This window comes from Homarus americanus, unplaced genomic scaffold (assembly GCF_018991925.1).
Source record: "Homarus americanus isolate GMGI-L3 unplaced genomic scaffold, GMGI_Hamer_2.0 scaffold27042, whole genome shotgun sequence".
In the NCBI taxonomy this organism is placed as follows: domain Eukaryota; kingdom Metazoa; phylum Arthropoda; class Malacostraca; order Decapoda; family Nephropidae; genus Homarus; species Homarus americanus.
The window spans coordinates 132685-159669 of record NW_024738151.1 but is presented as its reverse complement, the minus strand read 5'-3'; the positions used below and the strand labels follow the sequence as shown (position 1 = coordinate 159669).

At 44.0% G+C, this 26985-nt stretch overlaps 1 protein-coding gene across 1 annotated transcript in view; it reads left to right on the top strand.

The window, feature by feature from the left end:
* LOC121873741 (irregular chiasm C-roughest protein-like) overlaps positions 1 to 26985 on the top strand; it is a 137669-nt gene that overhangs the window by 27908 nt on the left and 82776 nt on the right. Inside the window, exon 4 of the mRNA XM_042377445.1 lies at positions 19272 to 19319. Coding sequence (XP_042233379.1) covers positions 19272 to 19319 — 48 coding nt within the window. The remainder of the gene's footprint in view (positions 1 to 19271; positions 19320 to 26985) is intronic.

The following is a 26985-nucleotide window of genomic DNA, read 5'->3' as shown; positions in this document are numbered from 1 at the left end:
TTTAAACCCATCGACCAGAGAGGTTTGCTTGTGGGTGGGGGAGAAGGGGGGGGAGTGTTACTGTCTTGTCTTGTTCCTCCGTCCGCCCGTCCGTCCGTCCGTATTCTGCCCGCTGCTCCGCCCGCCTGTCCTTTAGACGAATGGGTTTCCGAACAATAATAACTAAACTTCCTACACAAGTTCCTTAATACACAGCTGATGGAACCTATCAATTTTGGTCTCGGTCTGGGAGATGGTGGAAGGGGGGTGGGGGTTGGGTGTGGGAGTTAGGGGTGGGAGGGGGTTGGGGTGGTTTGGGTGGCGGGGTTGGGGGTGAGAGTGGCGGGGGGGTTGGGGTAGGAGTTAGGGGTGAGGGGGTTGGGGGTGAGTTAGGGGCGGCGGGGTTGGGGGTGGAGTTAGGGCGGTGGGGATTGGGGGTGGGAGTTAGGGGTGGAGGGTGGGGACGGGAAGATCAACCATTCTATTAGTGAGTCTTGGGAGGTGGGGGGGTGGAGCCATGACAGGTCCCTAGAAAACTCATATAGTTAGTGAAGGATATTCAAGGTCACGGGGTCAAATGTTAGCGTGGAGGCCTCTCTCTCTCTCTCTCTCTCTCTCTCTCTCTCTCTCTCTCTCTCTTTTCATGATTTCAAGATTACTGAATATTATAGAGAGGTCGTGGACTTAATGGAGTGTTTCGGAGGTTCGCTGGAGGTGGAGGTAAGACGTCCCGAGGTGTTGTGAGGCAGGAGGTCGCGGCTCATCTAGATTATTGAATATATTCTATCTTCCCTCCCTTCGCTCTCCTCCCTCCCTCGCTCCCTCCCTCACCCTCCCTCCTCCTGCCGCGATGGTATTAGTGATGCTTGTGATTGGGTGACGCGGAGCATCTCATCCTCTCTTATTGTCGTGATTGTGTGTGCGTGTGTGTGCGCGCTATTGTTGTGATTGTTTTTGTATTTTATAATTGTGATTGTCTTTTGTTATTATTGTCGTGACGGGTGACCTTGGTGTACCTGATCTATAGAGCAGTAAAGGGGCGGGAGCGTTCCCCCCTCTCCTCTCCCTTCTTATCGCTCCTACCGCGCCCCCTCATCCCCTTCTACTGCGATTTCTTCCCTCACCCTCACCCCTCCGAACACCCTTTATCCCCACCCTCACCCTCCGAACACCCTTATCCCCACTCCCCACCCTTACCCCCACCCCCACTCCTACCCCACCCCACCCTACCTCCCCCACCCCTTCCTCCTACCCCACCTCTACCCCCACTTACCCCCCACCTCACCCCCACCCTACCCCACCCTCACCCTCCGAACACCTCTTACCCCCACCCTCATTCTTAACCCTCCACCCGACCCACTTAAGAGAATCGTCACCCAACCACCTCGTCTCATGTAGTTGATGATGCGTGATGAAGAGGGGAGTAGAGAGAGAGAGAGGGGGGAAAGGAGAGAGAAGAGGGCTGGAAGGGGAGTGGGTAGGTACTGTGGAGAGGGAAGAGAGGGAAGGGATGGGTAGGAAATGATAGGGTTTTTTCTGTAATGGGTAGAGGAATATTATGTATTGAGGAAGGGTGTGTGTGAAGGGGGCTAGAAGGGATGGAAGAGAGGGAGGGTAGGTAGGGTTATTGTAGGAGAGTAAAGGGATGGGAATAGGTGCTGTGATTTTCATTTATTTATTATTATTATTTTTTTTTTGCTCTGGACAATAGCTAGTTTATTGTGCACCCCATACTCATTCTGTGATCTGTAGCGCAAAAGAATTACCGAGTTATTTCCAGTACATTGGTCATAGGAGGAGAGATAATGAGAAGTAGGAGAAGGAGGAAGAGAAGAAGAGGGATAATTAGAAAGAAGACAGTGAGAGGAGGAGAAAGAGAGGAGGAGGAGGGAGGAGGAGGGAGGAAGATAAGAGAATGAGAAGGAAGAGGAAGAAGCGAAAGAGAATAATGAGAAGGAGACGGAGGAGAGCGTGAGGGTATATGTGGATATCTGAATTAGGTGTTAATTACCCAGGTATATCCCCGGAGGCTGCGTTAGATTAAGTCTTAATTAGGAGGTCATAGTGACTGAAGAGGTGGGCGAGAGTGTGAAGTGTGTCGTGTGAAGTGTGAGTGTGTCGTGTGAAGTGTGAGTGTGTCGTGTGAAGTGTGAGTGTGTCGTGTGAAGTGTGAGTGTGTCGTGTGAAGTGTGAGTGTGTCGTGTGAAGTGTGAGTGTGTCGTGAAGTGTGAGGTGAAGTGTGAGTGTGTCGTGTGAAGTGTGAGTGTGTCGTGAAGTGTGAGTGTGTCGTGAAGTGTGAGTGTGTCGTGAGTGTGTCGTGTGAAGTGTGAGAGAAGTGTGAGGTGTCGTGTGAAGTGAGTGTGTCGTGTGAAGTGTGAGTGTGTCGTGTGAAGTGTGAGAGTGAAGTGTGAGTGTGTCGTGTGAAGTGTGAGTGTGTCGTGTGTCGTGAGAGTGAAGTGAGTGTGTCGTGAAGTGTGAGTGTCGTGAAGTGTGAGTGTGTCGTGAGTGTGTCGTGTGAGTGAAGTGAGTGTGTCGAAAAGTGTGAGTGTGTCGTGTGAAGTGTGAGTGTGTCGGAGGTCTGGTGGTTTGTGGATTGGGGCTTGAAGGTGGATGTGGTGGGTGGGTTAGGTGATATGGATAAGGTTTATGATGTTGGGTGGGTTGGATGGTGTGTTGGCCAGGTGGGTTAGGTGGAGCGGATGGTGTGTTGGCCAGGTGGGTTAGGTGGAGCGGATGGTGTGTTGGCCAGGTGGGTTAGGTGGAGCGGATGGTGTGTTGGCCAGGTGGGTTAGGTGGAGCGGATGGTGTGTTGGCCAGGTGGGTTAGGTGGAGCGGATGGTGTGTTGGCCAGGTGGGTTAGGTGGAGCGGATGGTGGGTGGAGTCGTCACAGCACAGTAGATCACAAGAGATAGATTTGTTTGTCTGTATATCGATTATTGGTTATGGCCTCTCGTAGAGCTGAGGGTGATCGTGCCTTTGTTTTTATGTTCTTTAAGGGCCGACGTGTCTCCCTCCCGATGGCTACAAGTAAGCTGTCGGCGGTCGGATGTTGTCGGGACTTAGGCGCTGTCGGAACTATTCGATAAGACAGGAGTTTATATTGATGGCCTTCGTAATTTCAGATCTGTTGCTGTTTGTTTAATGGTTTAATCGGATCTGTCGGTTTGTCGCTGGAAAATATCAGATATCTGGGAACTTTCAAATTGTCGGTTTTATCGGGACAGTCGAAACAGTCGGAAACATCGAATTGTTTGGACCGTGAAAATAGGAGGATGAGAGAAATTGTCGGGTGAGCTCCAGCTGCAGGTGACGGAGTTTTGTTTGTGTTGGTATGAGACAAATGGTGACCTGGCTAGAGTGTCACGGTGAAGGGGAGAGTTGTGTTGTGTCCCGGGCTGCCTCACTCCTCTATCTTCGTTGCTGGCTGAAAGGAAACCCGGACTGTGTTTTTGTCGCTCTATTTGACTGTGGTTGTATTATGGTAGGCTGTGTGTCTGTCTTGGTGCGGGTAAACACCTATCCTTGCCCGGCCATAACTCTTACATAACCTGACGTGCATGTATGTTATTATTAGTCGATGTGCACAGCGCCAAATTCATGTGTGTGTGTCAATGGTTAAGCCACAGTTGTAGGTCAGAGGTCAAAACCTTGTCCAGGCATAAGTCTTGTGTCGCTTCAATTGACGAGTTTGTATGTCATTAGTAGACGATGTACACAGCGCCAAATTCATATCTCTATGTCAAAGGTCAAAGCCACAGTTGTAGGTCAGAGATTCAACCCTTATCCGGGTCATAACTCTTGAGTGGTTGAAGATATTCCCATGAAGCTTCACCAACGTATCATCATCAGACGAAGAGCAGATGATCGACTTCCTATCTGACAGTGTCGAAGGCCACAGTTGAAGGTCAAAGGTCAGTTATGACGTACTAGTCTTTCTTGCATGTTACGGTTGTTGACTCGATAACAAAAATTACATTTGTATCCGTCCAGTTATCCAATTTTTCGCGCTCCAGGATTTATGCAGATATATATATATATATATATATATATATATATATATATATATATATATATATATATATATATATATATATATATATATATATATATATATATATATATATATATATATATATATATATTGCGTCAGAGTAGAGGCGTACAGCACCCTGATCATCCCTCACTCCCTCCTGTGTACACTAACAAACGTCGACCAGCAGCAGCGGCATAGTCCGTCGTCCATATGTATTGGTTGGCAAACAATGGATTTCATCTCCCGGTTATTCATGTCGAGCGAGAGAGAGAGAGAGAGAGAGAGAGAAAAAATATATATCTAGATTTTACAACAATTCCCTTTCTGCCATTGACGCGTTTGTGCCCGCCTCTTTTCACTCCGCGTCTGTTGTATATTGAAATTTTATTGCATGTAAAATTACAGTGGAGAGTAGAGAGAGAAAAACCTCCGCCACAGGTATAAATGGCGGAGAGTGTAGGTGTGGGCTTCTACATGTCTGACCAAACCTACCTTAACCCTTCTTCGCCTCCTTCTTCTTCTCCTTCTTCTTCTTCTTCCCCGAGTCAGTGTTGAAGTAGCCTCAAGATCACTGTTTAGAATTCCCCCCATGATCACCATCTGGCTTTCTCGTAGACCACTGCTTGAGCCATAACTTGAACTTGGAATAACACCCAGTCTCACTCTCCGTCCTGAAGTCCTCCCACACCCTTCTCACACACCCGCCACCCTCACACCCCCATTCTCTTAACACACCACCTCACCTTCTCCATACACCTCCTTATATTCTCCACTTCCGTCAACGAGCGTCAGAAACCTTTGCTGGAATGCGATATGCAGGACGTTAATCCGATTTTTTTTCATCACTTGCTAACTAAAGAAGATGATGTCTCTTCCCTTTCATTTCCCCACGTCCTCCCCAGCCCCCTTCCCCACATCCAGAAAAACGAAAGAGGATTCACCGGTATAAAAGTCCACTGAACACAACTTAAATAAATACATGAATAGAATTCCGATGCAAAATAGAAATGCAAATAGTGAATATTCAGTATAAATTGCCTCGTCCTTTGTGTATTATCGCATAACCAGACTGGAACAATTTTCATGAATATTACGCTTTGATCTTCCGGTAATACCTCGTTGTGGCTCCCAGTCAAACCTCGTTGTGGCTCCCAGTCAAGTGCTCGTCTAGAATCTCAGAGTGGTGAGCCTTGGTGATTGGTTCAATAGTAACTACTGACTGGTGATTAGGATTGGTCAGTCTGCTTTTTGGTTCATGAGTTACTGACTGGTGATTAGGATTGGTGAAACTGAAAATCCATACACAGTTTGGGGTGTGTAAGGAAAGTGTTGTTTATGTGGTGTAAGGTGTTGATGGGTGCTGTTGGGATGTGTAAGAGTGTGTTGTTGGGTGCTGTTGGGATGTGTAAGAGTGTGTTGTTGGGTGTGCTGGAGTATCTACTCAACATGACCCCAGTGAACGACGCCTCGTGATGGCTCCCCCGCTGAGGCCAGAGTGTAGCGTCTCATGGAAATTGTGTGACCGTCAATATCTTGCCCTGCCATGTGTCGCTAAATGCTAATACCTGCGATCCTCAAAGTGCCAGTGAGTAAACCCCTCGGGGAGTGCCAGGAGGTGCCCCAGGGAGTGTCAAGAGACGCCCCGGAGAGTGCCAGGAGGCACCCCGGAGAGTGCCAGGAGACACCCTGGGGAGTGTCAGTGACTGCTCGTAAACATATGTTAATTCCCATTAACTGCCAAGAGACATCATAGGGAGTTTCTGTGAGTGCCAGGAGACTCGGTTAGGGTGGCACTTCTGGGTTGATCAAGGCGAGCCAGCTACCCGTGTTGTCCTTGGCTAATTATGTCTACTCCACCATCCCTCAGTTTTTGTCCTCTTAATAATGTATAAAGGAAGAGGGAGGGGAGAGAGAAGGGGGAGAAGGGATGGGAAGATGATGAGGGGAGGAGGGGGGGTAGGAGGAGAGGGGAAATAGGAAAAAAACAGGGCATGGTAGTATGGGATGAGGGGAATGGAAGGGAAGGACGAGGGGAGGGGTAGAAGACTGGAGGGGAAGGAGAGAGAGGACAAGAGAGGGAAGATTAGTGCAAGGTGGAAGAGGAAATTGAAGAGGAAGGGAGGAGGAGAGGGAAGATAGCTAGGAAGGGTAGGAATAGGGAGATAAGAAGAGAGGAAAGTAAACGGGAGATGTTAAATGGATGGGAAGAAGAGGGAGGAGAGGGGAATAGAAAAGGAATAGGCAAACTAAGGTGTGCGTCTTCATTACGAGTTATATCAAATTATCGGGACGGTCAAGTTATCGGGACTCTAGAAATTTAAGCACTGGTGGATTATCGGGACTGTCGGCTTATTGGTGTGTGAATGAAGGGAGTGTATCGGTAGTGGTGATCGGAGTTTCGGGATGCGTCAGAATATCGATCTGTCGGTCGGACTTTTCGGTGTGTGGAGAGTATCGGCAGGTGTGGTCGGGATGTCGGTGAATCAAGATGTTGTATTTAGTATCGACTTATCGGGAGGTCGACTTGTTGGGTGTGTGTCGATCTGTCGGGATGTTGGGATACTCACTTTCTATCGAGTTGTGTCGAGATTTACCAGCTTGTCAGTATGTCGAACACATCGAATATCGGGGAAGGGGGTGTCGAGGGGGAGGTGGCACGGCAAGTGTGGTGGAGAGCGAGGCTGGAGTGCCACTTGAATCAGGACTGGAGGAATAATTTTTCTTGGTGGGAGAGTGAACGGGGAGATAAGTCACACCACAGAGTGAGACGTGAGGAAGGGGGCGGGGAGAGAGAGGAGGACGAGAGGAAGGAAGGAGGAAGAAATGGAGAGGAGAATTGCTGGGGGATAGGACTAATGGTGGAGAGGTGGGGGCGGGAAGAAGTGAGGAATAGAGGGAACGAAAGTAGAGACGTGGGGGAAGAAAAGAGGAGACAGAGTGTGTGTGTGTGTGTGTGTGTGTGTGTGTGTGTGTGTGTGTGTGTGTGTGTGTGTGTGTGTGTGTGTGTGTACCTTCGTTAATATTCACTCGATCACATGACTCACAGATTTTAGATCGAGTTTTAATCTCGGACTAAAAAAAGAAAAAAGAAAAAAGAAAAAAAGAAAGCAACATGGCCGCCCCAGGTGTATTGCTACGACTCCACATTGACAGTGAAACCTTGCTAGCTGTTTCCGTAGAGTGTGTGAGTATCAATCCCCGGCACACACAGACAGGTTTTAGCTGACTGACTTGACTGATTTACAGGTTGATTGATTGACTGATCCCCCCCAACAGGAGGTAGAGACAGCGAATCGCCTTCTCAGATGTAACATGAGGTAGACAGACCATCGTAGGGAGAGTAAAGGGGCAGTTAAGGTCTGTGGGTGTTGTTATGAACTGTTGTGAGTCATTGTTGTGCTTCCCCAAGATGGCGTAAAGACAGTGTGTTGTTTGTGTTGTGTTGTGGGAGGTAGACTGTCTTTTGCTTTCACTTTATTGATTTAGAAACAATGATTACAGGTGTAGCTAAGAGTACAGATACAGGTATAAATACAAACACGGTTACAAATATAGCCGAGCATTCCATATCGTTACCACTAAGTACACATAAATCAACATATACACATTTGTACTTCACATCGTCTCACAGAATACACACAGCCAAGGTTCACTATATACACGCGTACAGTACTCCTCTGTTATAACTATCGGGCCACCTGCTGTACTCGTCAAAAGGTTTCTTCATAAAATAATATTTGTTGATAGTTCATAATTTTATACGCTCTCGGTAGCACTATTGTGTTGTGGCGGTGTCGTCGTGTGGCCCCTTGGCTACACTTGGGGGACACACACACACAATTACTCGTCAGGTGTTCCGGTGTTCGTCTCGTGTGATGAATGTCGTTGCCATGATCACCAATATTATCGTTTATTGATTTTCGTTTGTGACAAGTTTGAGTTATATTTTAGGTGCGTATGTTCCATTCTCAATTATATCGTTCTGTTTTTTTTTTTTTGCTTTATTTAACTCCTTCCTCGCTGCCCCCTATCCATACACTATTTTATATTTAGTAATGTTTGTTTTTGTTTTTTCAATTGTATAAAAGATTTCATATTTTATTCATTGTGTTGTGTCCGTTGTGGCTAAGATTTGATCGGTCTGGTTGTGATCTTTACTGGAACGTAGAGATGTTTAGCTGTGCCTCCTACTCTCCTCTTACTCCCCACTCCTCCCCCTCCTATGTACTCCTTTCCTTCCCTCTGCTTCATCCTTACCCTCCACCCCCTCCATTTCTTCCTTCCTCCCTCGTTCCATTCGTTTTTCCCTTCCTTTCATCCCCCCACCCCCACCTTCCATCACCCTCCTCTCCCTACCTCCTCTCCCCCACCCACTCCTCTGCCACCCTCCTCCCCCACCCACTTCCACCCCTCCCTCTCCCACCACTCCTCCTACCCCACCACCTCCTCTCCCCTCCTCTCCCCACCCTCCTCTCCCCACCCCTCCTCCCCACCCTCCTCTCCCACCCCTCCCCTCTCCCCACCACTCCTCTCCCCACCACCTCCTCTCCCCCACCCTCTCCCCCACCACTCCTCCCTCCTCCCCACCACTTCCCACCCCCCACCCTCCTCCTCCCCATCCTCCCACCACTCCTCCCACCACTTCACCCCCACCACTCCTCCTCCACCACTCCTCCCTCCTCCCCCCTCCTCTCCCCACCACTCCTCCCCACCACAGTGATATGAATTCAACTAATTTCAACTCCACACACTTGGTCCCACCCCGTCGACGCTCCCTCCGTCAGCAGTGAATAGCCTCTCTCTCTCTCTCTCTCTCTCTCTCTCTCTCTCTCCTGCATCTGAGTGTTGGTTCTCAAGGTTGCTAAGTCAAACGTGAGACTCGACCAAGAAGTACCAACCCAAACTTGCCCTGAGTTCTAAAGTGTCTTACGCCGGCCTTGGAAACCCTCTGGGATAGTCTAGGAAATCTTTAGAAAGAATCCCTTGGAGGTTACATGGGATCCTTTTGAAGCTCTTGTTAGCCTCCAAGACATTTTAAAATCACCGGGAAGTCCTTAAAGGCTCTTGGAGTAATCTTAAGAGATCCTTGAGAATCCTTGTACAGCCTTGGAGTCTCCAGAAGTTACCGAGAGTTTTAAAAAAAGACTCTTGGACGATCCTTGGGGGCTATTGCGTGGCCTTAGACTCCTTAGAGAGTCTTAGAGTAACACAAGAAGGCTAGAGTAGTCTTTTTATGTGAACTCATTTAGGGAGAACCGGGCAATGTGATGGTGGTAGTGGTGATGGTAGTGGTAGGTGTTGGTGGAGGAAGGGATGATGGTGGTGGTGGAAGCGGTGTTGGTGGAGGTAATGTAGGTAGTGGAGGTGGTAATAGTAGTAGTAGTAGTAGTAGTAGTGATGGTGGTGGTAGTAGTAGTAGTAATGGTGACTGATGTTGAGGAGGTTGGTTACTGTACGTTGACAGTAATGGCGGTGGTGGTGGTGTTGGGTAATGGTAATAGTAGTGTTTGGTGGTGATGATGGTGTTTGGTGGTGATGATGGCGTTTGGTAATGGTAATAGTAGTGTTTGGTTGTGATGATGGTGTTTGGTGGTGATGATGGTGTTTGGTGGTGGTGATGGTGTTTGGTGGTGGTGATGGTGTTTGGTGGTGGTGATGGTGTTTGGTAATGGTAATAGTGGTGTTTGGTTGTGATGATGGTGTTGGGTGGTGGTGATGGTGTTTGGTAATGGTAATAGTGGTGTTTGGTTGTGATGATGGTGTTTGGTGGTGATGATGGTGTTTGGTGGTGATGATGGTGTTTGGTGGTGGTGATGGTGTTTGGTAATGGTAATAGTAGTGTTTGGTTGTGATGATGGTGTTTGGTGGTGATGATGGTGTTTGGTGGTGGTGATGGTGTTTGGTGGTGATGATGATGTTTGGTGGTAGTGATTGTGTTTGGTGGTGATGATGATGTTTGGTGGTGATGATGGTGTTTGGTGGTGATGATGGTGTTTGGTGGTGATGATGGTGTTTGGTATTGGTAATAATGGTGTTGGGTAGTGATGATGGCTATTTTGGCACAGATGCAACAGAAGCCATCATCATGAACAGCGCCAGAGTGGAATAAACGCGGCTGTTACCAAGCGATTGTGCCTGGCTACCCTACCCCAGCCTACCCTACCCCAACCTACCCTACCCCCAGCCTACCCTACCCCAGCCTACCCTACCCCAGCCTACCCCACCCCAGCCTACCCTACCCCAGCCTATACCAAGCCCAGCCCAACACGACTACTCAGCAGAGACGGGAAATTGTTGCCGTGAGCTGGTGAGGAAAGAGATTAGTTGACCAACCTCCTAACACACGCACACACATCAAACATTTTGGACTCACAGCTCACTGACAACAGCAAACACTGTCTGCCACCACTCGCTGACGATTAGTTGGAAAGAGTTAGTTAGTTAGTTAGTTAGTTAGTTAGTTATAAGTGGGAGTGATCCTTTTTGTCGTTATTATTATTATTATTATTATTATTATTATTATTATTATTATTATTATTATTATTATTATTATTATTACTTTCATTATTATTATTATTAATCATCATCTTCATCATCATCATCATAATCATCATCATCATCATCATCATTAAGTGCACCAGCATCATCAGGCTCGACGTTTTACAGCCATTTTTACCGAACTTGTAAACGACACTTGTTGAAAATGGGACTCCACAAACACATGGTCTGTATATACGAGTTTAATGTCTCAGTCAACTAATTTCATTAAGTATGTATGTATGTATGTATGTATGTATGTATGTATGTATGTATAAATCAACTTTGAACTCAATATACCACAGCATATCCATAAATAACACAAATACAATGAAGCAATATATCCCAGTGCTTGCATTTACAGAACCAACAACAGAATGCAGTATCGACAAAGCATTTAGGAAGCAATAGATGAAACACTTACAAGTAAACGTTTGTGTGTAAATAGACAGATGTAGCGGTACAACCCAATCCTAGGGTGTAAATAAAACTGTCTCGGGTGGGTGTTGGTGGTTAAATTCTCAATAACAGGTCTCTCATGCCTGGTAAAATATCCACACCAGAATAATAGCCTCTGCCCAGGTATATTTCATCCTCAAAGGTGTGTCAGGTGAGAGCGGAAATTAGTTTTGAAATGGGAAAGAGAGAGAGAGAGAGAGAGAATGTGTGGGGGGTGTGTGTTGGAGGAAGTGAGGTCGTGGGAGACAAGAGGAGAAGTTAGAGGATAGGACAGGATAGTTTAAAGTGGTATTGGGAATTGGAGAAAATGTTATAATGATATTGGTAATAATAATTGTTAATGATGATAATAAAAAAAATGACAATTAGTTGAATTATGAAATTTTTTAATAATAATAATAATAATAATAATAATAATAATAATAATAATAATAACAATAACACATCTCAAACACAGCTGCCATTTATACAACACAAAACAAGTACTTTTCGTTGAATCGGTAACACCAAGACTTTCATTCGGGATCATAACGATCTTGACCTTTGACCTATCGAAGCCCAAGTTAATAGGCATGATACTACTCTTGAATAGAACAGAATAGTGAAGATTGAGGAAGGTCCGTGTACTGGCGGCTCAGTTATCGTGTGGACACCAAGCTGAGGGGTTCGCGGAAAGACGAATTGAGAATGTAATGTTCCCGAAGTTTGGTCGACGAGGCGTAAATAGTATGATTGGTTGTACGAATGAGTGACGGGATGAGGGAGAGAGGGGGGGGGGGCTGGAGAGTAGCATTGAGGCAAGGGATGAGAGAGAGAGTAGGAATGAAGTAAGCTGACAGGAGTAAAAGAAGAGACAGTTTCGCGACAGAAAGAAAGATACAGAGAGGGACACAGACAGACAGAAGAATAAACCGACAGAGAGACACACAGGACAGACAGACAGGGGTTAAGGCAGCAATTCGCGGAAGTGGGAGAGGGGACCTCACATGTTACCTGTCCAACATTACTGTCACACCACCACCACAACTACTACCACAACCTTCTACCACCACTACAACTATTACCACAACCTTCTACCATCACTACAACTACTACCACAACCTTCTACCATCACTACAACTATTACCACAACCTTCTACCACCACCACCACAATTACTACCTGACAGCTACCACCACAACTACTACCACAACCTTCTACCATCACTACAACTATTACCACAACCTTATACCACCACTACAACTTCTTCCACAACCTTCTACCACAACATTCTACCTCCACCATTATCCTCAACACTACTACCACCATCTCTTACCACTACCACCACTACCACCATTCTCCACACTACCACCATCCTCCCACACTACCACCACTACCACCCTCCTCCCTCTTTGTAACCTCCCTCAGTTTCACGTCTTTCCTCCCCACATTACTTTCCGAGGTCAAATGTACTGCAAGAGTCTCTCTCTCTCTCTCTCTCTCTCTCTCTCTCTCTCTCTCTCTCTCTCTCTCTCTCTCTCTCGTTAGTGGTATATAGTCTCTCTATGTCTTGGTAGTGACACATGGCTCCCTGGGGTAACACACACACACACACACACACACACATGTACGTTTTACCTACTTGTGGATGTGTGTGGGTTTGTGAGTTTAGTGATGTGACCAGTGTATGTAGTTAGAAGTTCTCTCTCTCTCTCTCTCTCTCTCTCTCTCTCTCTCTCTCTCTCTCTCTCTCTCTCTCTCTCTCTCTCTCTCTCTCTCTCTCTCTCTCTCTCTCTCTCTCTCTCTCTCTCTCTCTCTCTCTCTCTCTCTCTCTCTCTCTCTCTCTCTCTCTCTCTTTACACACATTAACGTCACCATCACCTAAAAAAATAACACATTCGAAAATTATTAATTACTCAAATATATACAAAGTAATTACTCACTTCATTAAACAGTAATATACTAACAAATAGCTCCTTTAAGATACTAACAAATAGCTCCATTAAGATACAATAGCTCCTTTAAGATACTAAAAAATAGCTCCATTAACCTTGTATTATTTTTTTATGGGGGGGAGGAAGAGTTTGACGGGTTATATTTTCTGGCGTTTTTCTGTGACTTGTGGACCGGTCAGTTGAGGAGGTGAGAGATGAATAATACAGGGAGAGGAACGGGGAGGGGGAGGGTGGCCGCTCTCACTCAATGACACACACTCTCTCTCCCCCGGGGCTGTAGTGGCCGCTGTGAGAGGGGGAGAGAGAGGGAGGGAGAGAGTGAGTGGAGAGTGATATGAAGAAAGAGGGTGATTGTTATGGAGAGGTTGATATGAAGAGAGGGAGGGATTGGAGAGGGATATGTAGAAAGAGAGAGAAAACACACAGATTAAGTAAGGAAGAGGGAGTGAGTGAAAGAAAAGTCAAGAGAATGAAAAATATAGAGGGAGAAAGTAGAAAGAAAGAGAGATAAAGAGAGAAACTGTAGCGGAAATGGTTAGAGAGAGAGAGAGAGAGAAAGAGAGTGTCGTGTTGTGGACTTAGTCTGGGCAGGTCTCAGGTATGGTCCCACGCTGACTAAAGTCCCTCTCTTGACTGTTGAGTAGACGCTGGCTGGGTGCTAGGTGTTGGTGCTGGGGCTAAGTACTAAGATGTTTACCCAGTCGTTGTCTGAGGCTAGGTGAAGGGGAGACAAGAAGAAGGGAGAGACACACAAGTACACGTAAACAAACATGAAAGAGAGAGAGAGAGAGAGAGAGAGAGAGAGGTATAGGTAAAGTTTTGTGACAGTAAGACAATACAAACTTAATGCAGTTGGGATCGCCGCTGTAACAATAGTTTCCAATTACAAGTTCGGGCAGTATAAACCAGACTACTGTAGTGTGTCTGTTTGTCGGTCGTGTGATGTGTTGTATCTGTTCTGTGTGACATTGTTGTAGTAGGAAGAACTGACAGGAGCCCCTTCTCGCCAATGACATACCGTATTACCGTATCCGACACCACTCAGTGTAATAGTGCCAGTCCCAGTGTGCCATGGTCTTGACTTGCTCACCTATGTTGTTCCTTGCTGTGTCCACGCTTACCACAAGGTACTTCTGGGTCACCCTCACCTCGCCGCTTCCTCTTTACTCTCACTCAACATGCACCTGCTGGCGTGTGGCTCAGGACTTGCTGAGTCTCCCACGGCACATACACATGACCACACCCATTTTCTCTCTCTCTCTCTCTCTCTCTCTCTCTCTCTCTCTCTCTCTCTCTCTCTAATGACATTTTCTCTCTCCTCCAACATGTCTGCGATTTAGACGTATGACCGTATGTTTCGCCTTACTTAACTAAAAAGAAGGTTTTCTCTGATACATCACTGTTATAGTATTTGTTACTCTGTTATGTCACTCTGGTATGTGACCTCACTGTACCGTAATTCTCCTTGTTTGCAATGTGTAACACAGTCGCCCCTTACCTCCCTCCGTTTGATACAGTCACCATTTTGAAACTACTGTAACTGCAGTTGTATGTTTACCTGTATTTGAATTTGTTCCTTTGCGCACAGTCGTGCCTGTAATGCTCGGGTCCTGTTAGATGTGAAAAATATGCATCCAAACAGGAAGAAAATTCAGTTGGACATGTGCGTGTAATAATGAGGGAACTGCCACTCACTTCCTCGTGTCATGCATGTTGACACCTGGACACCTGCCTCGTCCCTCTTGCTCTCTCGTGTCATACATCTGCCGCATGACTCCCTGGCTGGCTGCCTGCTGGGATGATAAGCAAGTTGGTCGGTTGTTGGCTGCCTGCCTGCCTTCATTCTTACCTGCCTGGGTTCCTACTTGGCTGTCTGCATTTATACTTATCTATCTGGCTTTTTTCCTGGCTGGGTGACTGCCTCACCACCAGCCAGGCCCAGAATAATCCCAGAGAAGTGTGTCACCTGAAGGCCGATACTGCTTCTGTGTAACTAACAGAGGAGGGGATGACCTCTCACCATCACCCTGCCAGGCAATGATATCCCCGCCTCCAGCGTGTGTTTGCCTGTGAAGAGTCTGTGTGTCAGGGAGGCCTCGTGTATGTATGTATGTATATATGTATGTATGTATATGGAATGATTATACAGATACTTGTGGGAGCATTCGTTTATCTTACGTCTAAATCGATGATAATACTGTAGTAATACTCACCAGGTATTAAGACTTTATCCACAGTAAATGAATATAGATATAATTTATAACACACACACACACACACACACACACACACACACACACACACACACACACACACACATCGAGAGAGAGCATATAAAATCGGTAGTCTCATAAAAATATAACGTACCCAGAAAGTATAAACTACTTTGCATTTGTTGAAAAATTAAAACTAAAATTGCTGAAGTTTTATTTATGCTCGAGTATATTTTTTTCTCTTGGTACTTTGTTTTTTGTTATAATTTATGTTCATGATAGACCAGTTCAGTCGTTTGGGGGTAATGTTATCTCACTGGTGGGTGGGGGGGGAGAGGATGGGGTAACATCTGGCAGGTTAGAGACCGAGGCGGAATATTAGGCTCGGGACAATCTGGCCAGCGAGTCTGCCAGCTGCAACACCCAGCTCACTCATACACTTCCTGATTACTACACCACCAGGGGCCCCACTCCTTACACCCACCTCACTCATACTCCACCAAGAACACACTTCTTACACCAACTTTACTCATATATCAGCTTAAGAGTAAGTCGTAAGAGGCCACAGAACACACACTCTTGCGTCACATGTTTGCTCTGCCACACACACTAATTCCTAAGAATGATTAATTGGTAGATACTAGACATCGGGTAAATACTAATATACATTTACTTCTTTGTACATATGCAAGAAAATAATTGACCAGTTGAGCTAAAGACCAAGCTGGTGTGAAAATAAAAAAAAGGCAAAACATAAATATCAGGGAAAGTATCCTGGGGTAAAAGCATGTGTTGTTACGCCACGCTCTCACTCCACTACAGGGATCGGCACTTCTGAAAGTCCTTTAATTTTCCTGCCATGAAAGCTAAGTAGTGTATTGCTCTTTTGCTTTTGGAACTCGGGAAACTCAACTGCTGGGATCACTTCCTTCTGGAAACTTAATCATCAACATCACACCAGAGGAATGATCATTCAACCATCACAGCTGACTCCTCTGTTTATTCCACCCAATAAACAAGTTCCATGTTGTTTACCTCAGATGTATGCTTATATTTTAGGAGGCTACAAAAGAAACTATTTATTTTTTAATGCTATACCTAGAAAAAAAAATCATAGCTACTCATTCGTTAATACAATCGTCACAGGTGAAAAATACCAGCATAATTAATTACTGGGTCTTGATATTTTATTTCTCGACTGGAAAAATTCACTGGTGATGAAATTTTTACCAAAAACAGATGAGCCACAAAAACACAATCCTTTGATCCACACTCGAATCAAACTAATGTTATTTTGTTAGGGGTGATTTTTATGTGTACAGTCATAGATGATTATGAGGGCTGGGTGACGGGGTGGGGGGGGAGAGCAAGTGAGAGAGGAGAGGGAGGGGGGCAGAAGAGAAAGAGAGAGAGAGGAATTACAATAAAGTAGGGAGAATGAGGGGGGAGAAGAGGGAGAGAAAGGCGAGGTAGAAATTTAAAAAGGAAAATGGGTGGGGGTAAAGTTAGTAAGTGAGGGAGGTAGACAGTGCGTGTGAAAGAGGATAAATAAAGGAGAGAGAGAGGTGGAGGTAAAGACATAGGGAGGGTGGAGGTGAATGCTTGCCTCTCCACCCCTAGCCGAGATGGACAACAACATGAACGCCCGCCGCCAGCTCTTCCCTGCGTACAGTTGCCTGCCATTTGGTCACCCCAGGATTAACCTCGTCGATAATCGGTGATAGCCAGAGTGAAGTGGATGTGATAATTTTAAGCTTAAATATTGACGGGGGTGGATATGGGGAACAGCTGGTTTATATTCAGCTTCCTTTTTCCCCCCTCCATATTGTGTAGTTCGCCACCCTGTCGTTTCTCTTGTGTTTCTTTGTTTTTTTATTTTTTTGTTCTAGGGTGAGGAATATTATTATGGGCCTACAGGTTTCTGCATCTATACATTACACTGTTTTTGTAACCACGTGTTCTCTTACCTATACAGTATATTTATTTTAGCTACATGATCCCTTACCTATTTTTTACCTATTTATTCTCTCATCTATAGTTTTTTTTTTTGTTCACGATTAATATCTAAGGAATTTATAAAAGAGTTGTTTACAAATCTGGGCTTTATATAAGGGCTATGAAGACTATGGTATGTAAACCGAATGCAAAAAAATCAATTGTTTTTTAAAATTGTACTTCGGGGGCTGATCCATAAGGCCAAACCACGGCTTGACAGGTGTGAGTAAAAGAATCCATTTAAGAGTTTAGACGTTATATATATATATATGTAAATAAATATATACACCTGACTCCCTTTCATAATACATGCGCTGTGCAGTCACTTATGAATTCATCAGAAAAAATCATTCGTATATTTCGACCTTATTTAGACCGATCACACACACACACACACACACACACACACACACACACACACACACACACACACACACACACACACACACACACACACACACACACACACACACACATTTACTACCCAAAAGGTTTTCAAGCACCATCGCTTTTAGAGGTAGAAATAAGATAGAATTAGTAATGAGGAGGAAAGGTGTAGGAGAGAGATGTGTGTGTGTGTGTTGTTTAGAGATCAGACGAAGGCTCAGAGGCTTCACCCTGGGTACCCTAGTCATAATCACTTAAAAATGGTTTTGTTACCTTATTCTGGCTGGAGTGCATGACGACAAGGTGTTGAGTGTGTGTGTGTGTGTGTATGTGTGTGTGTGTGTGTGTGTGTGTGTGTGTGATAATATAAAAGCAGAGAACTGAGAACAAGTTAAAACTACAATAATAAAAGAGATAAAGTAAAGAATAACTCATTTTATAGAAGAGAGAGTCAGTGTTAGTGGGTGGGGAATGGGTGGGGCAGCGTGTGTGTGTGTGTGTGTCGTACTCCTCAAGCATGACGCTATTGCCCACCACCCACCTGCACCGCCCACCACACAACCCCACACACACTCCTCCACCACCCAACACCACCAAACTCACCTGCCTCCCCTACACCCATCACCTGACCCCCCCCCCCACCTACCTTCGTACATATATCCATCCTCATTAGCCTATTTTTAGCGTGCGTAGGCCCCCATTAGAAGGCTATATGGGTGAGTCAGACAGGGAGACCAACCCATGAAAATTGGTAATTACACTCCAGAAATTATTTTAGGTTTGTCATATGTTCAATCGAGTCACTTGTTGTGGCCAGTGGGGGGGGGAGTATGTGCTGTTGACTGGGGGTAATCATATACAAGTTGAGGGAGAGATGGATGGGATGGATGGATGGATGAGATGGACTGATAGATAGATAGATAGATAGATAGATAGATAGATAGATAGATAGATAGATAGAAAGAAGTTAGTATAATGCACAGATCAGTAGCTATTGGTAGTAGAATAGATAAATCAGGTAGACTTCAGTTAATTAATTAAAAACAAACGACTTTACGGTTAGATGAATAGTTTTGTATATACAGACGACACTAATGACCTCATTCACGCCATCTGTCAGCCTGAGTGTTAATTAAGCGGTAAATTCCGTGCCATGTGAACTGATAGACGTGATGATGGAGGAACATGACGATCGATAGAGAAGTGAATGAAGAGGTTAAAAGGAAGAGAATGATTACGTGGGGATGGGCAGGTGAGGGGGTAGGTAACATGGCAGGTGTGATCGAGTTAATATGATCGAGACGGATGTAATCGAGGCAAAGTTATTTACGGTGGCGGATGTGAACAAGGCAGAATGTGTGTTGGGGGGGAGGGGTGGGGGGATCACATTATCAACAACAAGCAGATGGAATATTACACGGTGTTACGCGCACACACACACACACACACGCACACACACACGCACACACACACACACACACCTGCTTCTGGGAGGGAGTGTACAAGATATTACTATCATCATCATCATCATCATCATCATCTTGCTACAATACTTAAACCACATATCATCTCCCATCTCCCCTTCTTCCTCTTATTCCTCTTCCTCTCCTCCCCTTCTCCTCCCCTCGTTAAGTAATGTTTGTCTTTGGTGTGTTTTTTTTTTTTACATTAAATCCTATTAGTGAACAGGTGATATTTTTATCATAATTAACAGGTGATGTTTTCTCTTTGCAGGTACTTGATGCCCTGACACCTGAGATCTGTGAATGGGGTGACCTGCCTGTGAGTGGGGTGACCTGTGAGTGGGGTGACCTGTGAGTGGGGTGATCTGTGAGTGGGGTGACCTGTGAGTGGGGTGATCTGTGAGTGGTACTGCCCCCTCACTTTCCTCACTCATCTTCTTTACAGTAACTACTCCCCACCACCACCAACACTACATCCTCCCCACCTCCTATAACCCTCTCCCCAACACCTCCCCCGTAGTACTCAAAGGACTAGGTAGGTACTCGTATCCTCGCGTACTCAGTGTTAAGAGAGTCCAGGGAGAGAAAAACTCGCCACACTAATTACGGAGATAATTATGTAGCCATGGCGTCCTCAGGCGTTGGTTTATTAACTCCCGCTACTAACTCCTGCAGGGACTTATGACTCACGGAACTGTGACTACCAGCAAGTGGCAGCCGACGCGAGGGAGTCCTGGATATTATGTTACAGTAAATTCATGGAAGAGGCGGAATGGGGTGGGGAGGGACGCTAAACTGGCCCCCCGTTGTCAGTATACTTATACAACAGGTATGAACCAAATTAACATCGCCGTCCCTTTGGTTGATTCGTTAACCGATTGGGAGACGATTCACTGTCAGAACAAACATGGTGCAGGACAACGAACTATTTTAGTTTATATTTCCTGCAGAATATTTAAGTTTTTCACTGCGACTCGTCTCTCAGCCGGTTTGCAAATTAGCCTTTCATAGACACCGTCGTTCCGCCAATGGATACCTGTTGTGTGTGTGTATATATGACTACAGTACAGGGGACCAGGATTAAGAGGGGAGACTCAGTGAGACAGACAACATACGGTATTATGCGGGAAATAAACAGGTGCGTCGGATAAATTATACCCATGGCCGACATCTGTTTGGGATTTATATTCACAGCAAAGTTTCTCAGGGAGCTGTAAAATTATAGCACTGTTTACAGTGTAATAATGTGGTTGTTGATTTGTCGTGGCGGGTACCATGGGGGTCAAGCGAGGGTCCGATCGGTGAAGCACCAGTATTGAAAGTTTAAATAATGTACATCGTAATGATACCGTTGTTGATTTGTCCGATTGTTACTGCGAGGATCAAGCGAGCATCTGAGCTGAAGTGTAAAGGACCATTATTGAAGGTTTAGTAATATATTTACACTGTAACACTGTAATATCTTTCTCCAATTCTCCTGTTACTTCCACCGAGATCAAACGACCTTCTCACCACACCTATGAGCAGCCTCCACTGAGAGCTTTATTATTATTATTATTATTATTATTATTATTATTATTATTATTATTATTATTATTATTATTATTATTATTATTATTATTATTATTATTGTTGTTGTTGTTGTGTTTAAGACTCGTGATTCAGGACAGGTGTTAGCTCTGTAATTATATTTTATTATCGGGTAATGGTAGCGTGTTGTCGAGTGCTCCCCCGCCATAAAAAACATTATGCCATATGTAAAGTGAGCTTTTTGTTGATAATAAAGTACAGTAATGACGTAATTAAAAGGTGGTGCTGCAGGGTCCCAAGATTTATACTGACTCCTGATATTGTTCTAAAACGTTAAACATGTGGCAACGTTTGTGATGTATTGTACGTTGTTACTTTAAACGTTTGTGATTTATTATCTTAAATTAAACGTTAATAACACAAATATCTGTTTATGGTATGATACGTTGAATAGAATTATTAACATAAGTTTTCCATTAGTAGTGTATGACGTAGGCAACACTAATAACGCAATTGTAATGATGGTGCGTGACGCCGCCATTAAGAATAACAGTAATTGCTCTCTTAATGGCGCGTGACGTAGATACTAATAGTAACTGTCAATGGCACACCGTTTAGATACAGTCGATACAAGTGCCATTAAGTGTCATAAGGTGCCCAATTTTGATCCATCGGTCTGTGTTTACATTTCGGAATAGACTCGAGAAAGATTTTTACGTGTTTTATTGTGATTCTCCGTTTATCAGTTATCTATGTTCCTCTTTCGCTCTTGTGGAGGATGGATTATGAGAGACAGACAGCTTAAGAAAGAGAGAAGAGGAGAGGAGAAGAAATACATGTTGGTAAGTATGGAAAGTGCTATAAAACACACACACACGCACACACACACACACACACACACACACACACACACACACACACACACACCCGAGAGACACTAACCTGTTCACTAAATCAACTTGACTCCACAATTATATTCAAAAGTGACAACCTAACTAATCTCATCATTGATTTACAAACGATTAACATAATTCGCTAAAATCATTACCAGTTGAGTTGTTTGTGGATGAAAAAAGGTTTACACTGTGGCCAGGTGTCCTCATCGTAATTAAAAATCCCGTAAAATGGAATTAATGTGAAAATAAATTACATAATCTCCTTTCATATTTTTTGGGGGGGCCTTGGTTTATTTATTTTTTTAGTTTATTATATATATCTAGTTTATTTTGTTCATGTTTTTATTTGTTTTTGCTGAATCTTCAACCAATATAGTGTAATTTATTTCCAAAGGGTTGAAACTTGTTAAAGAAATAAATAATTCTCATTTCGTATATTCGCGTTTACTGTTATTTATTTAAGGTGCTTAAATAAAACTATTTTATTGTTGTGATTGTATTTACATTCCAAACGCAATAATTTACAACTGAAAATATTTATATTGTTTATTCACTTTGGTCATTTATCACTTACGTTCAAGACTTCAAAATAAACGTATAAAAAAATCGTATGTTTCTTTTTTAGCCAAATTTTATTTTCGTTCTAAAACACGAAAAGTTACTAATTTTGTTTTTTATTTAATTTCATCGTTGTATACCAAGATGTCTAAAATTTACTTAATATGAAAAAAAATACAGCTCAAAAGTCTAAAATTAACTTGATATGAAACGCTTTAGCTAAAAACAACCCAAATTCACTTGAGAAAAAAATATGCTACAGTTATAAAGGGAAAAGTAAAATGTTTTCGTCCCCCCTAGAGATATAGAACTCGATCTATGGTTATGCACGAAGCTTCCTAGCCCTAACTTTTATAAATTTATTTTTTGTCGAAGTGTGTGTGTGTGTGTGTGTGTGTGTGTGTGTGTGTGTGTGTGTGTGTGTGTGTGTGTGTGTGTGGGTGGTATTTTTTCACCCCTTATGTCGTATATTTATATATTTCTTCTACCTTCTCATTATCACCATCTTCATTCCTTTTCCTCCTCCTGCCCTTCATCTTCCCTCTCTATCCTCTCTTCCACTCATCTATCTCTCGTTCACTATTATCCCATATTATTATTATTTCCTGTTCCATATTTCCTTTTTCCTACTTTACTTACTTTCCCCCTTTCTTCTCTCCTCCTCTTTCCTTTCTGCTATGTTCACACTTTTTCGGTTTTTTTTTTTGGGTAGTTGTAACCTTTGCCTCTCCTTTCATTTATCTTCCTGCTGTTACTAATTCTCTTTTTTTTTCATTTTCTCATTTCCTCCTCCTTTATTTCCCTTTATTCTCACTCCATTACCATTTCCCCTATTTCGTCTCCAATTTCCTGTTTGTCTCTTTCTCTCGTACACTTGCTATTTCCTCTTCCTCTTCTTAATGTTCCACTTTCTGTCACCTTGTATTTATTCTGTTCGCTCTTGTATGCCCTTTGTTTTGTTTGTATTCTTGCATCTTCGTTTTTTTCATTTCCTGTTTATTATTATTATTAGTATTATTCCTCTTTTATTTTCCCTTTTCTACTTTACAATTCATCTGTTTTTTGTAGAAGGCGTAGAGCTGTTGTTTTAATCGTTGTCTTTGTTATTGCTGTTGTTCTTGTTATTTTAGTTATTCTTATTATTGTGGTTAAGTTAGGTTACGTTACGTTAGGTAATTTATAGTAACTGTGAGAACGTATCTAACTGGTACACTTCAGCTGCGACACACAAGATGGCGCGGAAATTTTACCGTGACTGTAGTTGGCTCTCTTGTACATGACCCGGAGTTAAGGAAAAAAAAATATTAAACTACGAGTGTTTGAGAATCTGAGCGGTGCCCCCCTGGTGTTCTGTACACTTCCCCTCACCCTGGCACTTACTCTCCCCTCACTTATGAAATATGCACCCACACACCTGTACGTTCACACACACACATACAGACAACCACGCCACGCATGCACAAAAGCACACACACAGGCACATTCAGCAGCAACACCACTCCTGCATGCATATACAGTACATGTATTCCTGCATGTACACAGAAAAACATGCATATGTACATGGACTGTACGTTGGCACACACACACACACACACACACACACACACACACACACACACACACACACACACACACACACACACACCTCTCCACTTTTCTCTTTTTGTCTATCACCTGCCCTATCCCTCTCCTTTCCCTCCCTATCCCACTCCTTTTACTCCCTCTCCTCTCGCCTTCCTTCTCCTGTTCTGCCCTCCTCTCTCCCCTCACCTTCACCATCCTTGCCTTCCCCACATTCACCTCCCTCTTCCCCCCTTTCCCTTCCCACTCCTCCTCCTCCTCCTCCTCTCTCCTCCTCCTCCTCCTCCTCCTCCTCCTTCCCTTTCAGCTATTACAGGTAGTTTCTTAAATCGTCGTCGCGTTTGGTAATTAAAAATAATCACTCATCCAGAGAGGAAACTCAATGGGTGGTCGAGGGGAGGCTGAGTCTCTCTCTCTCTCTCTCTCTCTCTCTCTCTCTCTCTCTCACACACACACGCACACACACAAGCTTTTGTCTCCTCCCCTCGTGTCTTTAAAACAGACCCTTCACGGCTTCTTTCAGGTCCACAATATCTTCTGAAGATAGCTTAGCCTCCATAGGCCTTCTTAGTTTCACATAGCCGTAGGCCTCCTCCAGGTCTCTCTAGGAGTCTCCAGGTCCCTCTAGGGGTCCCCAGGTCTCTCAAGGATCCAGGTCTCTTTAGGGGTTCCAGGTCCCTTTAGGAGTCTCCAGGTCCCTCGAGGATGCAGATCCCTTCACCAGCCCTGGATGTACAAAAAAAATCGTATTCTGTACGTCATTTTTGCCAGAGTTGTTGTTTTGTTAATGTTGTTGTTTTGTTATTTTTGTTGTCCCCCTTGTTGTGCCGGCAGGTGAATGTGGCATTACTTGCCGTCCATCCATCCATCCATGCGTCCGGGAATCGTCAACAGGTGTGTGAAGGACGTAACTCAACAAGGCCACGGACGAGTTGAGCGATTATCATCATTTTTATTCATTATCATCATTATTATCATCTTATTTAATATACCTTCTATAATCTGTTACGTTACGCTGTCTGTCCATAACTTGGTCACATGACATGATTTAAGCCGCCATATTGGACCGTCAGTCACGTCGGGGCACAATGTAAACAAAGCGCTGATGATCGGTATTGACTTTGGAGCTTCTGGAGTGGCGGCAACACCCAGACCATTGTTAATCACGCCTTGCAAACACGTAAAGGAATGGGGAGTCTTTTTTTTTTTTACGCTTATTTGTGTCATTTGTAGTTGAGGTCTTTTTATTTTCTGGCGTGTGATTGAGGTGTGGGTTTTGGGTGTCCTCTTGATATTGTATGAGACGAAGACAAACTTCATTAGTAACTGGTATGTGACGCCGTGGGTTTTTTTTTTTTTTATCTGTCGCAGTTAATAGCTTCACAAAATGGGTTAGTTATTTAGATGAGATCATTTACGTTGAATAGATCATTTCTTTTAGTCTCTCTCTCTCTCTCTCTCTCTCTCTCTCCTCTCTCTCTCTCTCTCTCTCTCTCTCTCTCTCTCTCTCTCTCTCTCTCTCTCTCTCTAACCTAAACTACCCTCTGTAATATATTAAGGGTCTTTAAGATTGGATAAGGAGTCTTGTTACTTACCTTCAGGGATTTTTTTTAAGGGTTCAATTAAGGGCGCTTCATAATTACTATAGGGGGATTTTATATATGATTTAATAAAGGGTTTTTCTGAACACCCCTAATCCTAAGTTTTTATCTCACTGCCATGTCCCCGTGAGGTGTTGGTAGGAAGGTTTAAGATGCTTGGCGGTGTAAAATATTCTCGTGTTTGCCTTTTGAGTGTTGTTGAATATTTACTAAAAAAAAAAACAAAAAAAACATACAAAGGACTTCCATCCTTCACTTGCATGACTTACGAGTTCAATTTTACTATCCATCTGTTTAACGACCATTAAAGAGGCATTTAACGAGGCAGGCTGATGGCAGTTTTAATAGAGTCGTGGCGAGAGGATCACCTGTCCTGAGTTGCTTGAATTATTAAAAAATATATATATTTAATTTTTTCAACGGCCTGTGGAGGCAGGCCGGGGGAGGGGGGGTGTGAGTCTCTGTGATATACTGACGCCATTAAAAAACGTGTCCATCCCAGAACACAAGGAGAATATGTTGTGTACTGAAGTAGTTAATTAGAGGGAAATTGTAGTGTTCCTGAGCGCATTCCAGTGGTGGGTAGCTGTCTGGCACCGTGTAGGGAGGTCGGGAGTGACCAGTGTTAAACAGGTACCACGGACAGGACTGCTAGGCCATTTAGCCTAACTTAAGTAAATAACCAACTTCATATAACAACTTCCCTATACTAAAGTTAACCTGACTAAACTCTAACTTAACCTAAAATTACCTAACTTTACCTGACTAAACTCTAACTTAACCTAAAATTACCGAATTTAACCTGACTAAACTCTAACTTAACCTAAAATTACCTAACTTAACCTGACTAAACTCTAACTTAACCTAAAATTACCTAACTTAACCTGACTAAACTCTAACTTAACCTAAAATGACCTAACTTAACCTGACTAAACTCTAACTTAACCTAAAATGACCTAACTTAACCTAACCTAACCTACCAGAGGTTTTTGTAGTAGATATATCTCTGTCATGTTTTCTCTTTATATATTTGTTTGGATACTTTAGAGAATTTATTACAAGAGATGATGTATTACTGCAATGTGGCCGGACCTGACCACAATCACCGACCCCACTACAACGACCACCACAATCACCCACCCCCTACAACGACCACCCCAACCACCTCCCTCCTTCCCTACAACGACCACCCCCATCCCACTTCCAACGACCATCCCCCACCCCCATAATGACCACCCCAACCACCTCCCTCCTTCCCTTCAACGACCACCCCCATCCCACTTCCAACGACCACCCCCAACCCCAACGACCACCCCACCGAACAAGCTATCCCATTCCCTTACACATTAATACTATTTCCGGATTAGAGAAAGAAAGATTTATACGACTCTCTTGACCGAACTTAATAAGGTGTCTCTCGTAAATAAAGTGAAGGGGAGGTTGTCATTTATTAAGAACCGCACACACACACACACACACGCACACACACACACACACACACACACACACACACACACACACACACACACACACACACACACACACACACACACACACACACACACACACACACACACACACACACAGAAGACGAGGGTAAACGTAGGGAATAAATAATAAGCGGAAGAATATTACCCTACTGAAAAAAAGGTAAAAACATTAAATTAAATAAAATCTTAAGATAAGCTCAGTGTCTCCCAGATGATGCACTCGAACAAGGGAAGAAGATGAGAATATTTTACAAACCAGCGTCAAAGGAAATAGGAGAAGAAGAAGGAGGAGGAAGAGGAGTAGACGTGAATAAATAAAGGAATAATGG